The following is a 21914-nucleotide window of genomic DNA, read 5'->3' as shown; positions in this document are numbered from 1 at the left end:
AAAGATCTATCTTGGTCATCACCCAGTCTTGCCTCCTAGCTGGACAGAACCCTAAACCTTTTTTAAGAACACAGATCATGTCTGGAGACAGTTGTTGGTCCAATAAGTTAATTATTTCTATATCACTTACTTCAGTTACATCTCTTAGGGCTGTGGCTTCCATGACCTCAAACTTCTCTTGATCCTTGTCCCTTGATCTCCCTCTTCCTCGCCTGCCTCTTCTGGTCCTCTTATATTTGTGTTCCGATTTCTGCCAGTTTCCCGATTCCCCCTCCGTAAACGGTGAACCTCCTCTAAAAAATTAGATTCAGGTGTAGGATTGGTTGTTACTGTAACTGGTATTTCTTCACTGTCATCACTTGATAAGTTGCTGGAAGATGCTTCAGTTTCACTAAGTGGTGTAGTGTTGCCAGCCTGCTTCTTACTCAATGTTGTTTTCATTAGATAGTCAAATCTCTTGGCATAGGTGTATATTCTCCCTGAACGATAGTCTTTCTCATCTCTCCTGATCTTTTATGCCTTCCTCCTTTTGATATCTAGTTGTACATCATTCAGGATCTCATCCATAATAGTATAGTTTTTAATGGTTGCCTCTGGAAGATTTAAGGCTTTGATCTCATCTTCCACCTTTTGTATCTCAATAAGAAGTTTGGCCATTTTCCTGTCTGCGTTATCTATTAATATTTTCATTAGATTGCGCGAGCTATCATTAAGCTCTTTTTCCCATATCACATATAAATCAGGTTCTAGATCTTCGGAGGCAGGTATGATTTGTGAGCGCAAACCTCTCGGTATCCTATTCATCGTTAAGTATTGCTTGAGGGTGGCAGCATCCCACCACTTATTCAACTCTTGTTTTTTGAGTGCTTCCAGTTTTCTAAATGGGGTTAAATGTTGATCACGAATATGAATTCTTCTTAGGAAATGATTAACTTAGATAAAATTCAGAAGCCTGTTTATGTACGATAGCTCTATCCATCTGGTACACTTTACACGGCATGTATGTGTTCTATTTGCTTTTTAATATGAAATGATGATGTAAAATACTGATGTTTGCACTTTAGATATTTGAGAAAAAGAACTGTACTCTTGATATCAAAGAAAAAATGATCTATTGTTTTACTGTATGATATTTGTTTACATGAGAATTATTGTTAATCTGCAATAAGAGCGAAGGAAAAGAATAATTGGAAAAAGAGAACTAATATCTGAGTAAGATATCAAAGGAAAAAATGATCTATTGGTTTACTGTATGATATCTGAGTAGGGCTTCAGATCATAAAATTATTAAGAAATGATTAGCAACTGTACGAAGATCAGATGAACATTTATCAAAGTAAATTCTTTTACTGTTGTATGACACCTAGAACACAGACCAGGCTGTGTTATTTATAATGAAACTGTAAGGAGGTATTTATAGCACTAACAAATGTGTAATGTACTGTACCCTCTATACCTCTAATGTATAGTTCTGGTGAATCTAAAGACTACTACATCGGGTTGTCGTTATGGCTGGACAGCGGAGTGGAGTGCTAGTGCCCCCTCTCACCGGTAGATATCAATAGACATTTGGATAGCGCTAGAATATTTAGTGCTATATCATGTGGTACGTAATATGAGACTAATTATAACATACCAATTCTAGTCAGGACATGAGTATAAATATCGGATAAGACTATATGAGTTATAAAATAGCTTAACATTAAGCGAGTATGAGACCACTCCAAGATGGCGACCGTTAATTTCGTGAAGATTTAGATGAGCGCCTTGGATACTAACTACTGGAATAAAAACATAGGTAATATAATACATGTTCTAGTGTGACAATGTATAACACTGTTACCGTTTAATTACGACTTAATATTTACTCGACGAATTTTTCATTATACGTATATTTTTTACACAATAACAAAACTAAAATAAAATGCAATATGATAATTATATACCATGGATACAATATAAATAACTTAGTTAAACCCTCTGGCTTAAGTCTATTTAGCGACGGACTCGTACTTTATCAATATGGCGTCTAAAACCATCATATACTATATAGGTGATTAACTAAGATGGCGCCCGAGTAGGACGCTGACACGGAGATACGCGATCCGAAGCTCGAAAGGACTTCTAACCCGGTAAGTGGAGAACCGGCTATCAGAAGATAGAAATCCCCTAACGCGATTATTAGTATAATTACTAGTTAGCTTATACTCCACAACTTTATATTTACAGATACTTGAGATATTGAGACTGAGTTTTGACCGGCGAAAATCTTGGGAGTGATTTAGAACTCGTTAAGGTAAGGTTGTCTTCACTTAATAACGGAAGGCAACTTGATTATGATACTAAAGGCGGTGATTTAAAAACCATGTACAGTGGTCTGATCGAATAAATATTTTTTTACAGATTTACATAATGAATTTAAATATTGGAAACAGATATTGTATGTGAAGGATACACTTGGAAACTTAACCCTGAATACATTACGCTACATATTTTGGATGTTACTTTAAATACGATAAGGTAAGAATCTAACACAGTCCTGACCGATCAAAATAAAAATAAAAATAGTACAATTGATCAATGATAATAACTAATCAACAAATAATTTTAGATTGAATACAAATGTAATGACTCTTTCAGATACGTATAAACTAAGGATTGAGCTACACTAATGAAGTGGATTATTTGATGCTACCGATAAGGGGAGGCATAGGTATGTAGCCTCGCTGTCTAGCCACGACGTTAAACCTTAAACTTTTACTTTAAACTCTCACTATTTTCCTCTCTTACTTTACAACTTGATATAAAACTATGATAAACCCTCCAACTATTCACAACTTGATACACGGGGTGCCTTTAGCCTATAAACTTGGTGGTGAGCTAATAGTATGTATATAGCATTTACTCTAAGCACAATTACACCCCATTGGTAATTTTTCTTTAAAATGACTGTGATGTGTCATATCCAGGCATTTCTGGTTTTACTCAAAACTATAATATTATAATTTGTTTGGGTTGCAGCCCTGAGGAAGTCGTAGGTCAGATCAGACCAGACGAAACACGTGTTGGCTGCCTAATTGTTGGAATTCAAAACGAGGATTGTTTCAATGAGGAATTTAATTGTGACAAGACAAGGAAGAAAAAATAAACAGAACACTAAAATTGGACTTTAGAGTGCTCAATGATTTATGTATCTTGTAGATGATGATTTGGACAGGCACTTGACCAGGGTGAACACCATAATACTTGGATTCGCCTCAGAAGGGTACAAATTCAATTTTAAGAAATCAAGAATTGCCCACCTCAACATAATATTCTTGGGATACAAACTGTCAAGTGAAAGCAAAAGCCTGGCAGCAAACTTTTTAGAAAAATGTGCATTGCTCCAACCTCCAAAAACGCTGAAAAACTTACAGTCAATTCTAGGATTCCTGAATTTCAGAAGAACTTACATTTTAAACTACGCAGAAAGGGTTAAACCTCTCTACGAACTAATCAAACCTGATTTCAAACCAACTAATTGGACTCAAAAACACACAGAAATTTTGAGTTCAGTGCAAACAGACATGTTGGCAACAACACACTTACAAACACGCGACAATGTACGCAACCTTGTAATCCGAATAATCCAAGGGAGATGTGGATTCACATACCTAACCGTTAACAAGCATTTGCAATGCAATAGGTCTCGCATTTGCAAATGTTTAAGCTATTGGCATTATAAATGACAATGCCTTTTATTTATTGGTTTACAAAACCAACACAGGGATAAAAAGTTTGTTATTTACAATGCCAGTAGCTCAAAGTCTCGCTAATGTGAGACCTATTGCATTGCAAATGCTTGTTATTGATGTGCTGCCAAGACTACGTGTTTTAAAGAGACATTCCTTTAGTGTTTTTTGCTCAGATTAGAGTGCGATAGGCTATCAATTCTGCTTGCACACGCCCACGTGCAGCCTCAACCTTGCTAATGGCCCAGTTAAGTAACTTTTTTTGCAGTTTTATACAGCGCAAACTCAATGCGAACGAATTGCAGCAACAGTTATGTTTCAAGAGAACACAAGTTTATATTACACAGCTTTTACAAGTCCTTTCAGAAGAAGACGCCCAGCCCACAGTTTAACCTGCACGAGTAGTAGGGTTCTTGATAATTTATGCAAATGTTGTTCACCCAGAACCTGGCAACCAAGCTCCTGGTGACCAGTGATCAACGGGGTGATGTAGTAGCCATGTACGTAGGACTACTGAAGTTCTGATGGGCATTGCTCCAGTTTTGAAGTTCTGCAGGCACCTGCACACTTAATAAGATTGACATATCATTCGGTGCAAGCACAACACACCTACGCAGACACTGATGAAACATTTGAGCAACTGCTACCCTTAATTGACTTCTATGAGAGGAAAGTGGCAGTGCGGTCTAGCGGTGTGGAAGTGGAAGCAGAAGGGCAGAGTGAGCGCCGGGGAGACTGTCGCAGCATTCACAAGCTCGAGTTCTGGCAGCGTTTTTCGGCATTAGCGGCATGGCTCTGCAGCCCCCTGCTCCTTGGCGGTCCCCACCTTTGAGCAGGTCGGAGAGACCATCGGCCGGGACAGCAGGTGTGTACCGGGACCCTCTGGCCCATTGGTGGAGCAGCGCCGGAGAGGTGGGTGCATTGACCCTTCCTCACTCTCTCTAAATCAAGCCGCAACAAGTTGCTTGAAGCTCTACGCCCCTTGCCCAAAGCATCAAAGCATCCGCAACACGCCAGCATGTCAGCCCACGTGCAACATTGTGGCAAAATCAAGTTAACCAGTTGGCAACCTGAGGTGAGGCGGTGGTTGTAGTCAACCTCTGCTGTGGGTGTGCCCAAATATCTCATAACGTCCTTTCTATCGGGCCCAGTTGTGTCCTGTGGCTCCTACTACTGCTGGTTTCAGATACAACCTGTTGCTGACATAGCTGCCAAGGTTTCAGATTGCTTATGTGTGACATTTAAATTTTTTCAGTGTAATTATGAGTGACATTCTAGGACTATGAATGATACTTTGTTGCGAGCAAAATCAAGCGTTGAAGTCAATGGGAACAATTAAATATCAGAAATTACACCCATTTGAGCAACGACAAGCAATAAACACTTAACGCTCTTTGTACATATGCAAAGACATACACAGTTAAATACAAAAGAAATTATTACTGGATGTAAGAGATTGTCACTTCCATTGTAAGGTAAGCAATGTACTATTGAAGTTCATTTGTACACATGGTCAAGACCTAGTAGAACAAATTCACAACTGGACAAAACTATCAATGTCAAACAGCACAGTGATATACATCACTGACTCACTCTTCAAAGCTGACATTAGCGCAGGTGATGCTCGATGCAACATCCCCAGGACCTCCTTTTGTACAGATTCCCTTACTACCACCCTCCATTAATTCGCCTCATCCCTACATAGCCCCTCTCTCATGCGCATTTCATTTGTTTTATAGGGCTGCTATATTAGCGGAGAGTGTCAGAGTACTTTACATCATTTACACATTATACAGAGGCAATGACACATTCGTGGGTAATTCATTCTAAGAAATGGTATCTTATTTATCAATCAGGATTACAAGGTGTAGGAATGAGTATGACACGTCACCCATACTAGTTGGCAGTATATTTTAACAGTGTCTGGTCTGGAGAAGGACAAACTTAGGATTCAAAACGTACCACAGTGTTTGGGGTTAGCTTTTCTAATAAGCTGCATTTCTACCTAAACTAACCCCTTTTAGCAAAATTAGGATAAAAGACTGGTGGGTGGTGGGGGGGCAACAACGTTATAAACAGGCTCAGCCTTGACCCTTTCTTTTTTTTTTTTTTAAACTGTTTTTATTAATTTTTCGTGCACAACACAGACAATTACAATTCTCCCATCATATCGCTCTTAATCCGTTCCTCCCCGCCTTGTACGCACATGCCCTTTCAACAAACCCTAAACAGAATATCCCACCTCCCCCTCTACCCCCACCCCCCCCTTGTCAGTGTGCCTCATATCCCTAAGTACAGTTCGATTGGTCCAACATTGCAGCAGCAGGTATCACTCCCTTCAATCAGCGCCCACACAGAGTTCCAGGTATAATCCAGCCGTGCCAGTGTCCCGCAACACAACCCCATAACCCGGCATCCCCCTCAAATCGCCCTCTCCCCGTCTCCGGGCCCTTAGTTTAACTCCTTTCCTCCACCCCTGCGGCTTCCACCTCTCCCTGTCCCGCGTCACCTTCTCCATTCGCTGGCTCGCCAGTCTCCCCACCATCATCAGCCTCCATCAGCGACTGCAAATCTAGCACTAGTGCGCTCCATGCCCTGGCTGTCTCCAACGCTTTATCATTAGCTGTGCGCCTAGCCAAATGCAATCGGAGAGTGCTCTCAGATGAGGCCCATTGCAGAAAACACCTCCGCCACCTCAGGAAGTTAGGTCCCCCTCTAGATTTCCAGTGTAGAGTAAGTTCCCTTTTGGCCATTATGAACCCCAAATCACAAAATTTACTAGTGACCTTAGTGGCAGGAGTATGGGGAAACCAAAGTAGCAGGCATGCACCCGCGTCTGCATCAATCTGCCGACCCGTGACCGCGTTCAGGCAAGCGAACACATCCATCCAATACGTGCCAAGCCCTGTGCATGACCAGAACATATGTTCAAAGTCAGCGTCCCCCGCAGCGCAGCGCGGACATGGCGACTGCGCACCCCCAAAGATCCGGTGGATCCTGGCAGGTGTCCAATATGCCTTATGGAGCGTATAATATTGAACCAGTTGAAACCGGATATTGCGGGTGCCCTTCCAAGCCCTGCGTACTAGCTGGGGCCAAGTCGTCTCCGGTATCTGCCGACCAAGGTCAGCTTCCCAGCGCTCCCGCAGCGCGTCAAGGGGAGGGGGTTCAGCCAGCGCCAGCCTCCTGTACAGGCATGTGATGGCCTTATACGTGCCAGCCGCCATCATTACGTACTGGCAGCCCAGTGACGTGGGTGGCTCCACCAGCCCCATCCTCCAACGCCTCTGAATCCCGGCAACCAAGGCCGCGTGTAACAGGAAGTCACCCCTCGGGAGCCCGAAGGTCTCTCGCAGAGCATTGAACAGCAGCAATGCACCGTCCCGATATAAATCTCCCAGCATGTGGACCCCAAGGTCCTCCCAGCCTGCAAACGCCGACCAATCTCTGCCATGCGAGATGGCAGTACACATCCCCAGTGGTATCTCCGGCGCATAAGGTGTTCGGCACCCCACCCGTCTGTGGCAGCGCAACCAGCACTTGCGAAGAGTACGCTCCTCGAGGGTCAGCTACTCCAGCCGAAGTTCATGTTGGAGCACAATAAAGGACAGAACATGGCGCTGCACAAACCGACCCTGCGGGCCGTCCGGTCCTCTGAATTCTCGCGCCACCGCCTGCGTGAGCCATTGAAGTTGAGCAGCCAAGTAATACCACTCAAAATCTGGCATGGCCATACCACCCTCGTCCCGGGACCTGAGCAAAGTATTCAGGGCTACCCGTCGCCTGCCAGTACCCCAAATAAAGCCGATCACCACGGATCTCAGAGTGCGGAAGAAAGAGGATGGGATCCACACCGGCAACGTGCGGAAAAAATAGAGTAGTCTCGGTAGGACCACCATTTTTAACAAAGCTATCCGCCCCGCGACAGATAACGGGAGGACACGCCAAAAGTTCATGCTACCTCTAATGCCTCTCATGGCCCTTCCCACATTCCCCTCGTACAGTAGCGAAGGGGTGTGATATATATGAACTCCGAGATACTGCAGGCAATCCGGTTCCCAGCGTAGACCGTCCAGCACCGCCGGTTGAGCACAGCGGGCAGTTAAGGGGAAGAGGCAGGTCTTGGACCAATTAACCCGAAGTCCCGATAGGTCCCCGAATTCTCGAAGCAAGGCTCGTGCTCCCGTCACGGACGCATCTACATCCGCCAGGAACAACAAGATGTCGTCGGCACACAGGGAGATATAATGCATGTCGCCTCTGGATAATACTCCGGCAAAGGACCGACCCTGTCGTGCCCGAGCCGCCAACGGCTCAATTGCCAAAGCGAAAAGGAGCGGGGACAAGGAGCAACCCTGTCTGGTGCCCCGTCCGACAGTACATGCCGCCGATATTGAGCGGCCCGTTCGGACCCTAGCAGTGGCCGACTCATAGAGTAGCCTCGTCCAGCGGACAAAGCCCTCACCTAACCCAGACCGGAGGAGCACGCAGTACAAATAAGGCCATTCCACGCTGTCGAAGGCCTTTTCAATGTCCACCGATAGCGCCGCCGCCCCCGCAGGACCCCCCCCGTCTACGTCCATAATTCTTATCAGACGTCGTATGCACGTCGAAGTGTTCCTAGTGGGGATAAAGCCCGACTGGTCCGGGTGAACCAACGAGCACATATGAGCCGATAGCCTCGTCGCTAATATCCTGCTCAACACCTTGTAGTCTACAGTGAGCATCGACAATGGTCGATACGCCGTTCTAGCCATAGGGACGCCGGCCTTTTTCAACAGTGGGACGACAATCTCCTCTCGCGCCAACGTCGGTAGCCTACCCCGCTCCCAGGCCTCCCCATACATCTGGTGGAGGCGAGGCGCCAGCAAATCCACATGCGCCGCATAAAACTCCACAGGGAGACCATCCCCCCCCGGCGTCTTCTTCCTGGCCATATGTTTAATCGCCGCCCTAATCTCCCCCTGTGTAATAGCAGCCCCAAGCGAAGTTCCCTGCTCTGGTTCTAGCTGTGGCAGCTGGGCCTCCTCAAGGAAGGCACCCAGCTCCGCAGGGCAGGCCGCCATCCGACTCCGATAGAGTTCCGCATAATACTCCCGGAACTGAGTGTTAATCTCCAGCTGCGAATGGACCACGCCCCCGGTCGATGTAGCTAACGACAGGATCAGCGTGCCCCTGGCATCAGGGGTCGCCAGCCAAGCCAGCAGTGTGCCGACCCGATCCCGTTCCGCATGCGCCCGGACCATGTATTCCCGGTAGTCATGACAACGGAGCTTCTCCACCTGGGCAGCCATCCGTTCCCGAGCCTCCAGCACATCGTCCTTACTGCTACCCGCTTCGTGACTGCTCCTCTCCGCTAGACGCAGTGCATTCTCCTCCCGCGCGATATCAGCTAACAGCGTCCGGCGAACCCCCGACGTGGACGAGAGGCACACGCCCCGCACCACCACCTTGAAGGCGTCCCACTCAATTGCACGAGTGGACGCTGTCCCCGAGTTCTCAAGGAAGTAACGCTCAATGCAGTTCTGCAAGTCAGCGCGAAAGATTAGGTCCTCCAGCGTCAACGGATTCAGCCGCCACGAAGGAACCGGTTGCCGCTGCCTGGTCCAGATGACCGTAAGCAGGCAAGGGTTATGGTCCGATATGGTCCGCGCCAGGTACTCGCAATCATGCGTAAGCTCCTGGGCCCCGCTCGAGCAGAGGAACGTATCAAGACGCACATGTAAATCATGCAGTACCGAATAGAATGAATAATCCCTATCGGTGGGATGGCACGTCCGCCACGCGTCCTGCAGTCCCCAGCGGTCCTGCCAATCCCTCCGGGCCGCGGCCACTCTACGCACCACCGACCTAGCCAGCGGTGGATGAGAACGGTCCAACTCTACATCCGTCACCGAGTTAAAATCCCCACCCATGTACACCGTACCCACGAGCACATCCGACAGTCGGCTCGACAAGACGGAGAAGAACGCTGCCTGATCAAAGTTGGGGGCATACACGCTACAGAACGCCACATCTCGGCCATCCAGCCTCCCCATCACTGCCACAAACCTCCCGTCCTGATCCACTCTAGTGATCAACGGTTGAAAGGGGACACCCGCTCTCACCCAAATGAGTACCCCCCTAGCATGTGCAGAGTAAGTAGTATAGAAGAGTTGCCCTCTCCAACGCCGCTGCAGCGCTTGACCCTCCGCCAAAGTTAAATGCGTCTCCTGCAAGAAAGCCACCTGAACCCCCCTCCGGACTAAAAATGCATGTACTTTATACCTCTTCCTCATGGAGTGAAGCCCCCGCACATTCCAGGTAATACACTTCAGTTCCAATCTAGCCGCCATCAATAAGCACATATCGTAGTCCAGGCCCCCACAGTCTCACCAGCACACTGACAATGCCCAAAAACTCAACAGCCCCATAACATCCCCAACCAACGCCCCACCCACCCACCCCCAGAACAGGCATCAAACAGTTGTCACCCATCCAAACCCCACCCCCGAGTACGGGGGAAACTCTGGTAATTACCAGAGACTCACGAAGTACGTGAGGTCGAGGAAGTGTCCACTCACCAGCCCGCCGGACAGCCAGAACACATCCCACCAGATGTGCCGATCCCGGCTATGAACAATCCACCCCCACCCCACCCCCGGCAGCACCACCCCACAGCAACCAGGCCCAGGGCCCACCACTCCCCATATGATGCAGAGCACTTTTGCCCCTCCGAGCGCCCAAAGCACAGGGCCTCTGGAGCCCTCAGTGTGTGCACCCCACCGAGCCCGCAATCCTCTTACTGTCAGTTACTCAGTGGCTCGCAGTCACTCATCCAGTAGGCCATCCGCCGTTTGCGGCGTGACCTGAAGCCGCTCCCCCATGTCCTTGTCCGAGGCTTCATCTGATCCTCCTGGCTCCGCCTCATCCGAGCCCTGTCTCGAGCCCGAGTCTGCCACCTGAGTTTGAGGCACCACTCCAGAAATGTCTGACACCGCTCGCAGGGCATCTCTCCTCTCCTGTGCAGTTTGAGAAGCCGAAGGTGACCTCCTGCCCTGCTCTCTCCTCCGATTGCGCCTGCTCCTGCGCGGTCTCGGCCGGGCCTCAGCGCTCTCCGTCCAGGTACCCGAGCCATCCTTGCCCGCTCTGTATCGCTCCAACCACTGCCAGGCGTCGTCCGGGGAATCACAGAACGTCGCCACTCCGTCCACCAGCACCTTCAGGCGGGCGGGAAACAACAGAGAGTATTGAACCCCTTCATCGCGGAGAGCCCTCTTGACAGCGATAAAGGAGTAACGGCTGCGTTGGACCTCCTGGGAGTAGTCTGGGAAGATCGACACAGAGGCGTTGTCCACCTTGTAGGGGCCAGCCAGTCTGGCCTGCCGCAATATAAGGTCCCGGTCCCTGAAGTGGAGCAGCCAGGCTATCACCGGCCTCGGGGGTCGGCCCAGAGCAAGGGGACGAGCCGGGACCCTGTGAGCCCTCTCCAAAGTGTAGAAGGGCGTCAAGCCCTCAGTGACCACCACGTCCCGCAGCCAGTTCTCCAGGTAAGCAACCATATCGTCCCCCTCGATATCTTCGGGCAAGCCCACCACGCGGATGTTGTTGCGTCTGTTGCGCCCTTCTGCGTCGGCCGCCCTTCGTTCCAACTGCTGCACCCTACGGGTTAGGTCCTCCAGGGCAACGTTCGACGCCTTCTGAGCTGGTTCCAGCGTCTCTATCACCAATTCTGTGGCCTTGACCCGGTCCGCAAGCTTTCCATGGTCCGCCTTCGAGAGGCCAAGGCTTGTAGACACCTGGGCGATGTCCTGGCGCAGCGCCTCCCTCGTGTCTCCAATAGCCTGAAGGATCTGGTCCAGCTGTTGCTGCTGTAACCCCGCCGTCCGATCACCCGCTGTTTGCTGCTGATCCAGGGGGTCCGACGAGTCCTCCACCTGGTCCGGCTGCGCGGCGCCCGCTCCCTTACGTGGCTTCCCCATGGCGGCCAGCCGGTGATCACGGCGCCTCCAACCCCGCAAGACCACCGTAGCAGGGTCCGTAGCAAGGCCAAATGCAGTAGCCCACCAGAAGGCCTATCGGGCAACAAGATCCAGCACTGTGATGAGAGAGGAAAGAAGGGTGGGCAACCAGCCAGCACAGCCAGGTCCCGGCCTCACTAACTCCAAAGCGGCGCCCTTTGCCCCAGGCCCCTGCCACCAACAACGAAGGCCTTCAGGTATCCTTCACCGCGCCCAAAGTGTCCCCGCTGGCAGTCCGCTGTGCAAGGTCCGTGATGGGGGCAGAGCGAGCCCAGGCCCTCCTCGGCCCCAGTCAGCCGTCCCAAGGAGTCCGCAGGGACAGGGTCGCCGGCGCCGCCGGCCGCCGTAGGACACCAAGGGGCTCCTCCAGGCGATCCGAGGGCCCCCCCAACTTTTGTGGCCACTAGTCCCTGCAATGCACTGCCATAGCCCAACAGTCCCGCCTCCAGATCAGTGCCCCCGGGCACTAGGCCGGCGGTGCTCCACCAACAGAGCCAAAGGATCAAGGCGCTAGGCGGCCGCCGCGCCGTCCTCCATCGTCGGGCACCTCCGCCCCCCAGCAGCCGCACCAAACCTTCAGCTGCGCCGGTGTCCAGGCGTTCACACCGCCGGCGCCCGGTATCTCAGGTCTGGTCCGCAGGGCCCCAGGGTGTCGCCGTCCGCACTCAGGACTCAGGCGCCCGTCAGCGCCGCCCGCCAGCCTCCCTCAGCAGAGACGCTCCGGCGGCCCTCATAAATCCAGGCCGAGGATCGGCCGTCACGCACAGGCCCAGGCAAGATGGCCGGCAGGCGCTCTCGCGGAGCCCACCAAAGTGCGCGATCCTCCACTGCTGCGGGACGCAGCGCAGTCCCGCTCGGCGCTAGGGCAACCCGTGGCTCACAGCTGTCGAGCCCGGGTGTCGGCGCCGCCGGGGGGGGTCTTGAAACAGGATAATCCCCGAGATCGGTCTGGAGCTCAGGGCTCAGGCATCCATGCTCGGCGGCTCCGTGGCCACGCCCCCTCCTCAGCCTTGACCCTTTCAATGTATTACTGGACTGCTACCGTGTGCTGCTACAGCCACCAAAATGTTTAAAAAAGTGAAGCATGAGAAGCTTTAAAACAAGAACGTCTCAGCCAATCACTGACCCCGGTACATGGTGCAGTGCCTCACAACCAATGAAATATTACACATTTGCCATCATCCTGTAACAAGAGTTTCTTGTCCAATTGCAAGTGACGACACTTCAACAAACTGGAATAACATACTTTTTAGCATATCAGTTACGGAATACCGGAAGGATTATGTACAGATGTGCTTCATGCTTGCAGACTGGTGGGAGCGCAGGTGATGGGAAAATCACTCCTATCGTTGAATGGGAGATAGAAATCTGCGGAATCTTTAAGAGTGGTGGGCTATTGAAGAAGAGGCAGGGCAAAGATAACGAGTCTAAATCACTCCAGTCGCTTTGCTTGTTGCGAAAAAGGGATTTCTTTGCAAAGATCCACTGGCGCAGATGGGTTGTAGCGCTGCAAAGTTCCCTAACACAATGTGCAGGCGGAAGACAGCATAGCAGCACATGGTTCCCTCCTTCATGCACGCAGGACAGCTTCTGCACTTCATTCACCCCAAAAGCAACACAAGCAACAACCAGATGATTCACATCTGTTATCGGCGGAGTGCCTAGGCCGAGCTGAGGACTGTGCCGATAGAGAAGGATTCACGGTCGCGGACGAACTCACCAGCAGCTAGAGAGAGGCAATTCAGGTCCAAGAGCTAGTGGAGCGGGTGCGTCACATCAAGTCACGTCACCCACGTCACGTCACGTCACGCCTCGGCGACGCTCAAGCGAACGTAGTGGGGGAGAGGGCGGGGCGTCCAGTTCCTATATGTCTCCGTCGGAGCGAGTTTACAATGGCCTGCCGGGAGAACAAGGAGTCTGGGGAGAGAAGCGGAGGGGGCCGGTGCCTGTCCCTGCCGCCTACCAACCCCGTGCAGCCGCCACCACCACCGCGGGACGAGAGGAGCCCAACAGATCCGGTGAGTGGGGTGTGTGTGTGTGTGTGCGCGCGCACGCATGCACGCACGCACACGCACGCAGGGGGGGGGAGGCGGCGTGTGTGTGCTCGTGTGTCTGTGTGTGTGTGTGTGTGTGCCCGCGTGCGTGTCTGTCTACGTGTGCGCTCCATTGTGACGGGGATCAGCCTGCCGGAATCGGAGCGCGTGTTCACGCGCGCGACCTGATCCGATTCCGGCAGGCTGTGCGTGACAGTCTCTTGTGTCCCCTTGAACTCCTTGAAAGCAAAACTGATCACAATAGGGCTCCACAGCGACAATCGCTTCGCGATTGCGTCGCAGTGGGAGCCCTAATGAAGGTGAAAAGGTACCAATAGCTTACTAGTCACACTTGTACACACAAGCTGAAATGAAATTCACTTCAACAGAAAAGATTCTGACTGCGGTTCAAACTGCGGTAGCAAAGGAGAGAGCCCTCGCACAGGGTAAACGCATTAAAGTTGTTACACCTGTACCTGCCTTAGAGGCAGTGACGAAGGAAAGCATTCCAAATGCAAAAGCTCTACATCGAAGATGGATACAATGGGTTAATTCTCTTGCTGCAACAGACGTGGAGGGACAGCTCGCAACACTGTCGGCTTCTTTGTGCGTATGCATCTTCTTTGGGTAAGTCGATGTCGGGGTCTCTTCTGGTCTCGGAATAGGGATTGGAGGCTCTTGTTGAAGTAGTTCCTCCGACATGATGTTCGGTTTGGTCTTGATGCCGCAAGACCCGAATACGTCCTTCTTCTGCTCTTCCTGCCTTGTTGGCGTCTCGTCCTCGCAATGGTTTCCGGCTTCTCTGTTATTCCGGGGTTTCAAAAAAAAGTCCAGTGGGTAATGGTATCCATTGGTCCTCCTGTCTCTGTGATGTTTTTAGCATAGGAGGTGCGATAGTCCTGTAAATCCTGACTCTTAAAGGGACCTCCGTCTTTGTCTTGTTCTTCTTCACAAAGGACTGAAGCAAGAGGATGGTGGGGCTGAAAGTAAAGAAGAGGCTTAATGTAAGGAGGGAACTCATTGTCTTCTGCTTCCCTTTCATCCACGTCCTGTAGAGTATGCGCGACTTTGCAACAGTTACACACATCTTCTTGCCAATGGCGTCTATCTGCTTATTTTCTTAGTAGTAAGGTCTGTATCTTCTATGAAATTCCTTCTCCTTGTATATTGAATTGTTCTGATTTTGGGATGTCATAGGTCCAATACTTACACCACTTTCTGCCTTTGAAGTAGGCAAACTTCAAAGGAAAGTCATTGTAGTGCACAATACCTTGCCTCTCCCTGGCCTGGCTCACACACTACAGGGGGTGGAGACAGCTTTGTGTGAAGACAGGCACAGCCAAATTCAGGTGTCAGTGACAATTCCTCCCACTACTCTAACTCAGGAAGACCCATCAGCCTGGTGAAGGGCCATCAAGATATGCAGGGCACACCTCAGCTCCCTTTGTGTGACTATCTAGAGTGAATGCACAGAGCCCAACTGTCAGCCAACCCAGATGTTTGTTCCACTGACAGGTAGAGGCACAGAATGGTTAAGCAAGAAAATGTCCACTTTCTAAAAGTGCCATTTTTAAACACATTTTAAAAACAAACTTTGCAAAAAGAAGCATTTTGAAATTGTGAGTTCAGAGGCCACAAACTCCAAATCTCTTTCTGTTGCCAACGGGAAATGACACTTGAAAAATATTTCCTGTTGCATGGAGGTGTGACCACCTCCCAGAAAGGACTTCATGTCTTGAGCTGTGGTGGGGACGCTTACCCTCGCCACCAGTCTGCTTTGAAGGGCACATTTGGTGCCCTCAGTGCACACTTTGAACAAGTTTAGGGAACCCTTGGCTCCCACTCTGGATATGCAGGGCACACCTCAGCTCCCTTTGTGTGACTATCTAGAGTGAATGCACAGAGCCCAACTGTCAGCCAACCCAGATGTTTGTTCCACTGACAGGTAGAGGCACAGAATGGTTAAGCAAGAAAATGTCCACTTTCTAAAAGTGCCATTTTTAAACACATTTTAAAAACAAACTTTGCAAAAAGAAGCATTTTGAAATTGTGAGTTCAGAGGCCACAAACTCCAAATCTCTTTCTGTTGCCAACGGGAAATTACACTTGAAAAATATTTCCTGTTGCATGGAGGTGTGACCACCTCCCAGAAAGGACTTCATGTCTTGAGCTGTGGTGGGGACGCTTACCCTCGCCACCAGTCTGCTTTGAAGGGCACATTTGGTGCCCTCAGTGCACACTTTGAACAAGTTTAGGGAACCCTTGGCTCCCACTCTGGAATAAAACTGGGCAAAGGACATGGGAGTATCCTCCCCTCTGTCCAGCCCATCCTCTGGGAGGGACCACAGTGTTGGTCCAACCCTTCCCTTAGGGTACTTAAGGGCTTACGTATGGGTGGGTCCTTAGATTCATCGTGGGACAAGACTCAACCCTGAAATGATGTCGTTCTTCAATCATCTGGCCACTTGGACTTTGTTGAACTTCGAGACTGCACCAACAAAGACTCCTGCTGCTACTGGTCTTCAAGTCTTCTTCTGCGCCTGTGTCTGTGCTTCTTCCAGGTTCTTCAACAGACCTTTGGACATCAAGGACACCTAAAGTAATCTCCCTTGGAGTGAAGGATTCACTCCCCTACATCTGCAGGCAGCGCAACAAAGATGACTGGTCTGCTGCTCCTGTAGTCCTAAAGATTTCCGGAGGCTCAGCAACACAGGTGGTAGTTATGGTGGAGGAGTAAAAGCGTCTATATGGCGACAGCACGCACACTTAATGTTTAAGTGAAGGCGAGAACTCACATTTGGAGTACCCCTGTATCCTTCTCAACCCCGGGCGGCTGGTATGATTAACTAGGCTGTCTCTGGTTTACACAGAACGAGTGTCCAAAAGTGGAGTGGCGGCATAAAAGTGCAGCCCTGATGAAACTGCTTAAATTGATATGGCAGTGAAACATGTCGGCACTGGTAATAGGTAATGGTACGCATGAATAGCTACCAGCCTTTTTAGCACTGCAGCATATAATCACTTCCCTTTAAATAAAGTTGGTTAAGGGAATTTTATGCTGTGTTTTATGCACTTGTTTACGTTATATGTTTGTCACTAGCAGATGTTTCTGCTTTCCACTGTTTGTCACATATCGTTGGTTGTTTGTTTTGGACACTTCTTTTCTTTCTTCTTACTTTCTTTTGAGAATCAAGTGACTACCGATGATGAGACAGGGGCTTGTCTGGAAATTACATACCAGTTACCCCGTTGGTGGTGTTTCCGTGAGGTGTCATTTGTTTCTCACACATTTTTTCTAAGTACAATTCAGTCCAACACTGGTGGTGTGGACACCCGTCATTGATCTATATAGGTCATACTACTTGCTGTTCTGTGCCGCTGTCAAGGAGAATAGGCTGTTCCTTTTAATGCCAATTTGGGCGGAATACAGTGCAGTGTCCCCTTATAAATTGTAGAGGACAGTAATAGGCAGCAGTACATATTGACTGCCCCTGATTTTGCCACTGATATGCTCTGACGCCCGTGGACTGGGTCTTTTGTTGGATTACTAGGTAGTTATGCAACTCCCAAGAGGCCTAACCTGTCTTCTCTGCAATTTTGAGTCCAGTATCCCTCGTCGGAACAGCTGGGACCGAACCCCTGTGCAACTCGTTGACTTGCCGATGCCAAGGCTTGTTGGCCCTGCACTCCAGAGATCTTTGGGCTACAATAAACTCCAGCCTCCAGCATCTCTTCCCTCCAAGATCAGCATCCTCATAGCATCCTCTGCATTGTGGGCCTTCAACTTTAGTGAGCTGCTCAAGTCCCTCTTGCGACTCCTGTGCCTTCATCCGTTGGGTACTCCTGAGGGTCTTCTACTGCTTCAGTGTGTTCCCCTGCTTGCTCGGGGCCTGCTCTGACTCTCCTGCTGTTGGTGAGACCCTTGGACCTTGCTTGTCCCAATGTTGGTCCTTCTTCGTCTTCTACATCAGTTACGGCTACCATGGTTTGTTGGTAGTCCCGCCGGACACCGACCACCTAGTCACGGACATGGGAAAGCTTGTGCATAGCTCCTGGTCTTCCTCAGTTTCACCTGCTCCTCACAGCTGCAGCGACAAGGTTACCATTGACTCTTCAGAACCTCCCGGCATCGATGGGCATTGCTACTCCGTGCCGCCTGGTCACCTCCGAGGGGCATAGACTCTGTTCCCTCGGCTTGCAGGTTCTTCACTTCCAGAATCCACTCATGGATTCCACTGGACTCCTTCACATCCTTCTCCAGAGGCATCTTCTTCGAAGTCCTTCACTGGTGTCTACGGCAGGTTTCACCATCACCTCACCCCTATGCACCCAGCGTCCCTGGTGCAGGTAAACTGGTTTGTGGAGCATCCATGTGTGGGGTGGCTCTCCAACCTCCTGTCTTCCAATGGGTTTCTTCAGGGTCCTCCATGAAGGGTCCTTCTTCCTTAAAACTGCAACCATAACGTCTCCTTTGAATTCCACTGGGCCGGGGACTGTGTGTCCACTCTGCACACAGCCACCGTGGGGTACCTGGATACTTGCCTTGGGTGGTTCCTTGTGTCCCTGGCTCCTCTGGATCATCTGATCCAAGTCCCGTCCTCTTCTGAAGTTCGCATTCCATTTTTTTTTGTATATGGTTTGGTCTCCCCACTGGAGACCACAGTATTTTGTGCTACTTATCTGATTGCTTTTGAAGTATTTTTGTGTATTGTGTTGATGTCTCCGGGTAGGAGATATACCAATGCGATAGTGATATGGTGTTGTCATTAATTGACATATTTATGATAAACAGTATGTGGTTTCTTTCACTACAGATTACACAAGCTGCTTAACACTCCTTCAAGATAAGCCTGAAGGCTGCTCTCGCTTTCCACAGCTACCACTTTGATTATCAAAGACCACTAAAACCACCATAAAGGTTGCTTGAATTAGTGCAAGATGTGCCACTTGAATAAGTGTTATATATATAAGTGTTATATATGTGTTATATATGTGTTGTATATTTAAGTTTTATATATAAGTGTTTTATATATATATATATATATATATATATATATATATATATATATATATATATATATATATATATATATATATATATATATATATATATATATATACATATATATATATATATATATATATGTGCTCTGAGATCCCTGTTTTAGGGCAGGGCTATTTAATGATTATGACTTTGATAAGGATCCCCTGTATCATGAGCAAATTTTCCCAAAGCTCACACTTTTTTAGTCTATATTCTAACCTAATACCAGATATTTTATGTTCTGATATAACCAACATAATACTTGGACTATTTCCTTTCTCCTACGACTACTCCGTTATTGCTTTTTTACTCAGTACTATGTAATACACCCAATTACTATATTTGATAGATTTACAGTTGATGTTCCTTATGCTCATTTCTTTACTATGTTTAATGTTATAATATATGTTACATCTCTTCAGTTTAAGCACTCTGTTATCCTGATGTGAGAGTCTAGTCCATGGTGTATAAAAGCTTAATATATAAATAAGAGTGAAACTAGGGGCTACGTGCGGTTGCTCAAGAGAAACATGGGCAAGGAGTAGAATGATTGTGACAGGTAAGCAATATCTGTTTATTCAGTTAAACAAAAAGTTTGTATGTGACTACACAGTACAGATGGAGATTAGCTATCTCTACACGTCAAATCAGAGTGCGAAGAGGGTGATGGGGAGATCTTTTACCTGTGAACCCGCCATCTGCAATGTTGAACATGAAGCGAGGCCTCTCCAGCCTACTGTCATCCTTTCTTCCATTGATCACCTTGCTCTCATCTTTCAAGCTACCCACTCTGGAAGAATCCTTGGCAAATTCTTTTTCCACTTTAAGATCTTCACCTACCAAGGTAGAATGTGGCAGTAAGAACAGGAAAAACTGGTCATTGAGGAGAACAAGAGGAATGATAATGAAACATAGATTAAACATAGGGATTTGGTGCTGGTAGAAGATACCTGAGCACACTATGAAGAGGAGTGATAGAAGGATTTAAGACAGTGGATACAGTAACAAGGATTGTACATTTTAGCTTGAGTACTTCTGTAATATAAGTTACTAAAACTTCATAAAAGTGTTATGAGTTGTTTATTGAGAAAGGCAATATGTGCAGTAACTGCGTTTTTCACACAACTGTGGATTTGCCACATAATCCATAATCAGATGCATAATACGCAGATTAAAAAAAAAAGTTTCTAGCCTAAACGGTTCAAAAGTTACTTAAAATGCAGTGACCTGTTGCTGCACAGTGGAATACCCTTTGCAAAGGTTGACTGGTCACCTTTCTGTTTGGGTGTTCACCCGGTACTAATGAGCTGTGACCTATGCCTGGACAGTGCTAACAAGTGTAACAAGTGCTGGAGGTCAGTGCAAGTTTAGAGATGGACACCTCCCCCAGCAGGCACATGCATCCTTCCTACACCTCTGCATGATGTGCTTAAAGCGCCCTCCATCAAACAGCTGAGGAAAGAAAGGCTTGGAGTAAGAGTGCAATGGCTTGGACGTGGCAAAATAGCCAGAGCTGCCAAAATTGGTGCTGGGGAACCAAACTCAGCATCAGCTCAACATCCTGTGATTCTGATCAAATCACTTAATCTCCCCATGCCCACCAAAAAAATGAATGGGTCATTGTGTAATGTAACTGGTGCTCAAAAAAAGATTTTTCCACAAGGAATGTGGCAACACTACGGTGAGGAGGACAGACATGTAAACAATCAGCGCATCTCTTTGAGAGTCCATTACACAGAATTAATGTTCCAAAAAAGCACAGCTTCAAAACCTACATGCATTCATAAAAAATACATTGACTACAAAGTAAAAAAAAAGAAACTCCAGCAACAAAAATCACGTCCAGTGCGCTGAGGTTCCCCAGGTTAGGCTTCACAGTAGACACCTCCAGCAGCTGTAGACCACAGTTTCTATGAGAAGGGGGCCATGTGGAGGGGGGTTTGCAAGGTGCAGCTGCGAAGTGAGCATCTTGTAAGCAATCAAATTTACAGCACGAGTGCAAGCGAATCCAGATAAACTAATGGAATCTTTTCTTTGAGATCCCACATTAGAAATTGGCAAGTATTTGTTATTTATTTTTTATCATGCAAAATTATCCAACTTGAGCAGTTCAAGTTTTTAGTGAAAAAGGAGTTTGTTTTGTTGAAAAAAAATACGTTTAAAACACTGTACACGGTGTTGATAGGTGGCTACTAACTCTAGTCACGATTCTATTGTGTGATGCCAGGCAGAGCCTCTTTCAGATATTACCCCTGTTATGTTTTCAAGCTGGAAACAATACTCATGTTTTGCCTGAGTATTACCTTTAGTTTAGGGATAGTGAATTAAATGTTTTCGGTTCAATCCTTTCCACATCCTATATCTTTTGAACGCTCAACCCATTCTGGCTCTCTGGAAGCACCTTAAACATGCATTGGCATAGCCAATAATTCACGCCTATGGGGATTTATAAGTGTTTAGCTAGAGCTATTGGTTTTTGCCAATGTTTGTTAGCTAAGTTGGCGTGTTTAAACCTCACAGAATATAGCATGACTTGCAGAGCACCACATGCTTTCTGACTCTAGGCGCCCCAGTTATTTTATCCCACTTAAAGTCTGTCAGTTTATTTACAAACACAGACTGGCCAGGTGTCAACTTAAGACTAAACGCACAGTCCTGCCACTTCAGAAAATTCCAATACTGTAAGATCATGGAGATCCGCTTTCATAGCTTATTTGACATGAGGGAGGGTCGCTTTTTGAAAGAAGGACAAAGCGAACGTCCAGGGACAGCATAGGATACCAATCTGAAAGTGGTCCCCATTTTCTGCTAAAAAGAAACAAATGCTGCGGTATATAGAACTATCCGCCCATGATCACGCTGCTCAGTAGGAAAGCTGGGTTTATGACAACAGAGGCCCCTCGGTTTAGACAGCACTGGTTGGCCAATAAACTATTCAACCTCCGAGTATACAACAACTCTGTCTGTGGGACAGCAGGAGCAAGGGCAGGTATGCGTGTCTCCTTTTGTGCCGGGCAGCCAGGGACTGAGCGCAACCCTCCCTCCCCCGTCCTTCTCCCGGTTCCAGCACGCCGGTTCCCGGAACTAGGCGAGATACCAGCTTAAA

General features: G+C 48.2%; 1 protein-coding gene across 8 annotated transcripts in view; it reads right to left on the bottom strand.

The window, feature by feature from the left end:
* Positions 1 to 21914, bottom strand: part of CHD3 (chromodomain helicase DNA binding protein 3) — a 1139027-nt gene that overhangs the window by 176880 nt on the left and 940233 nt on the right. For all 8 annotated transcript variants that reach the window (XM_078670235.1, XM_078670239.1, XM_078670240.1 and 5 more), the window contains one exon: positions 19492 to 19644. In XM_078670235.1, coding sequence (XP_078526361.1) covers positions 19492 to 19644 — 153 coding nt within the window. The remainder of the gene's footprint in view (positions 1 to 19491; positions 19645 to 21914) is intronic.

This window comes from Lissotriton helveticus, chromosome 12 (genome assembly GCF_964261635.1).
Source record: "Lissotriton helveticus chromosome 12, aLisHel1.1, whole genome shotgun sequence".
NCBI classification, from domain to species: Eukaryota; Metazoa; Chordata; class Amphibia; order Caudata; family Salamandridae; genus Lissotriton; species Lissotriton helveticus.
Note: the sequence above shows the minus strand (reverse complement) of the source record. Positions and strands in the feature narration are given on the sequence as shown.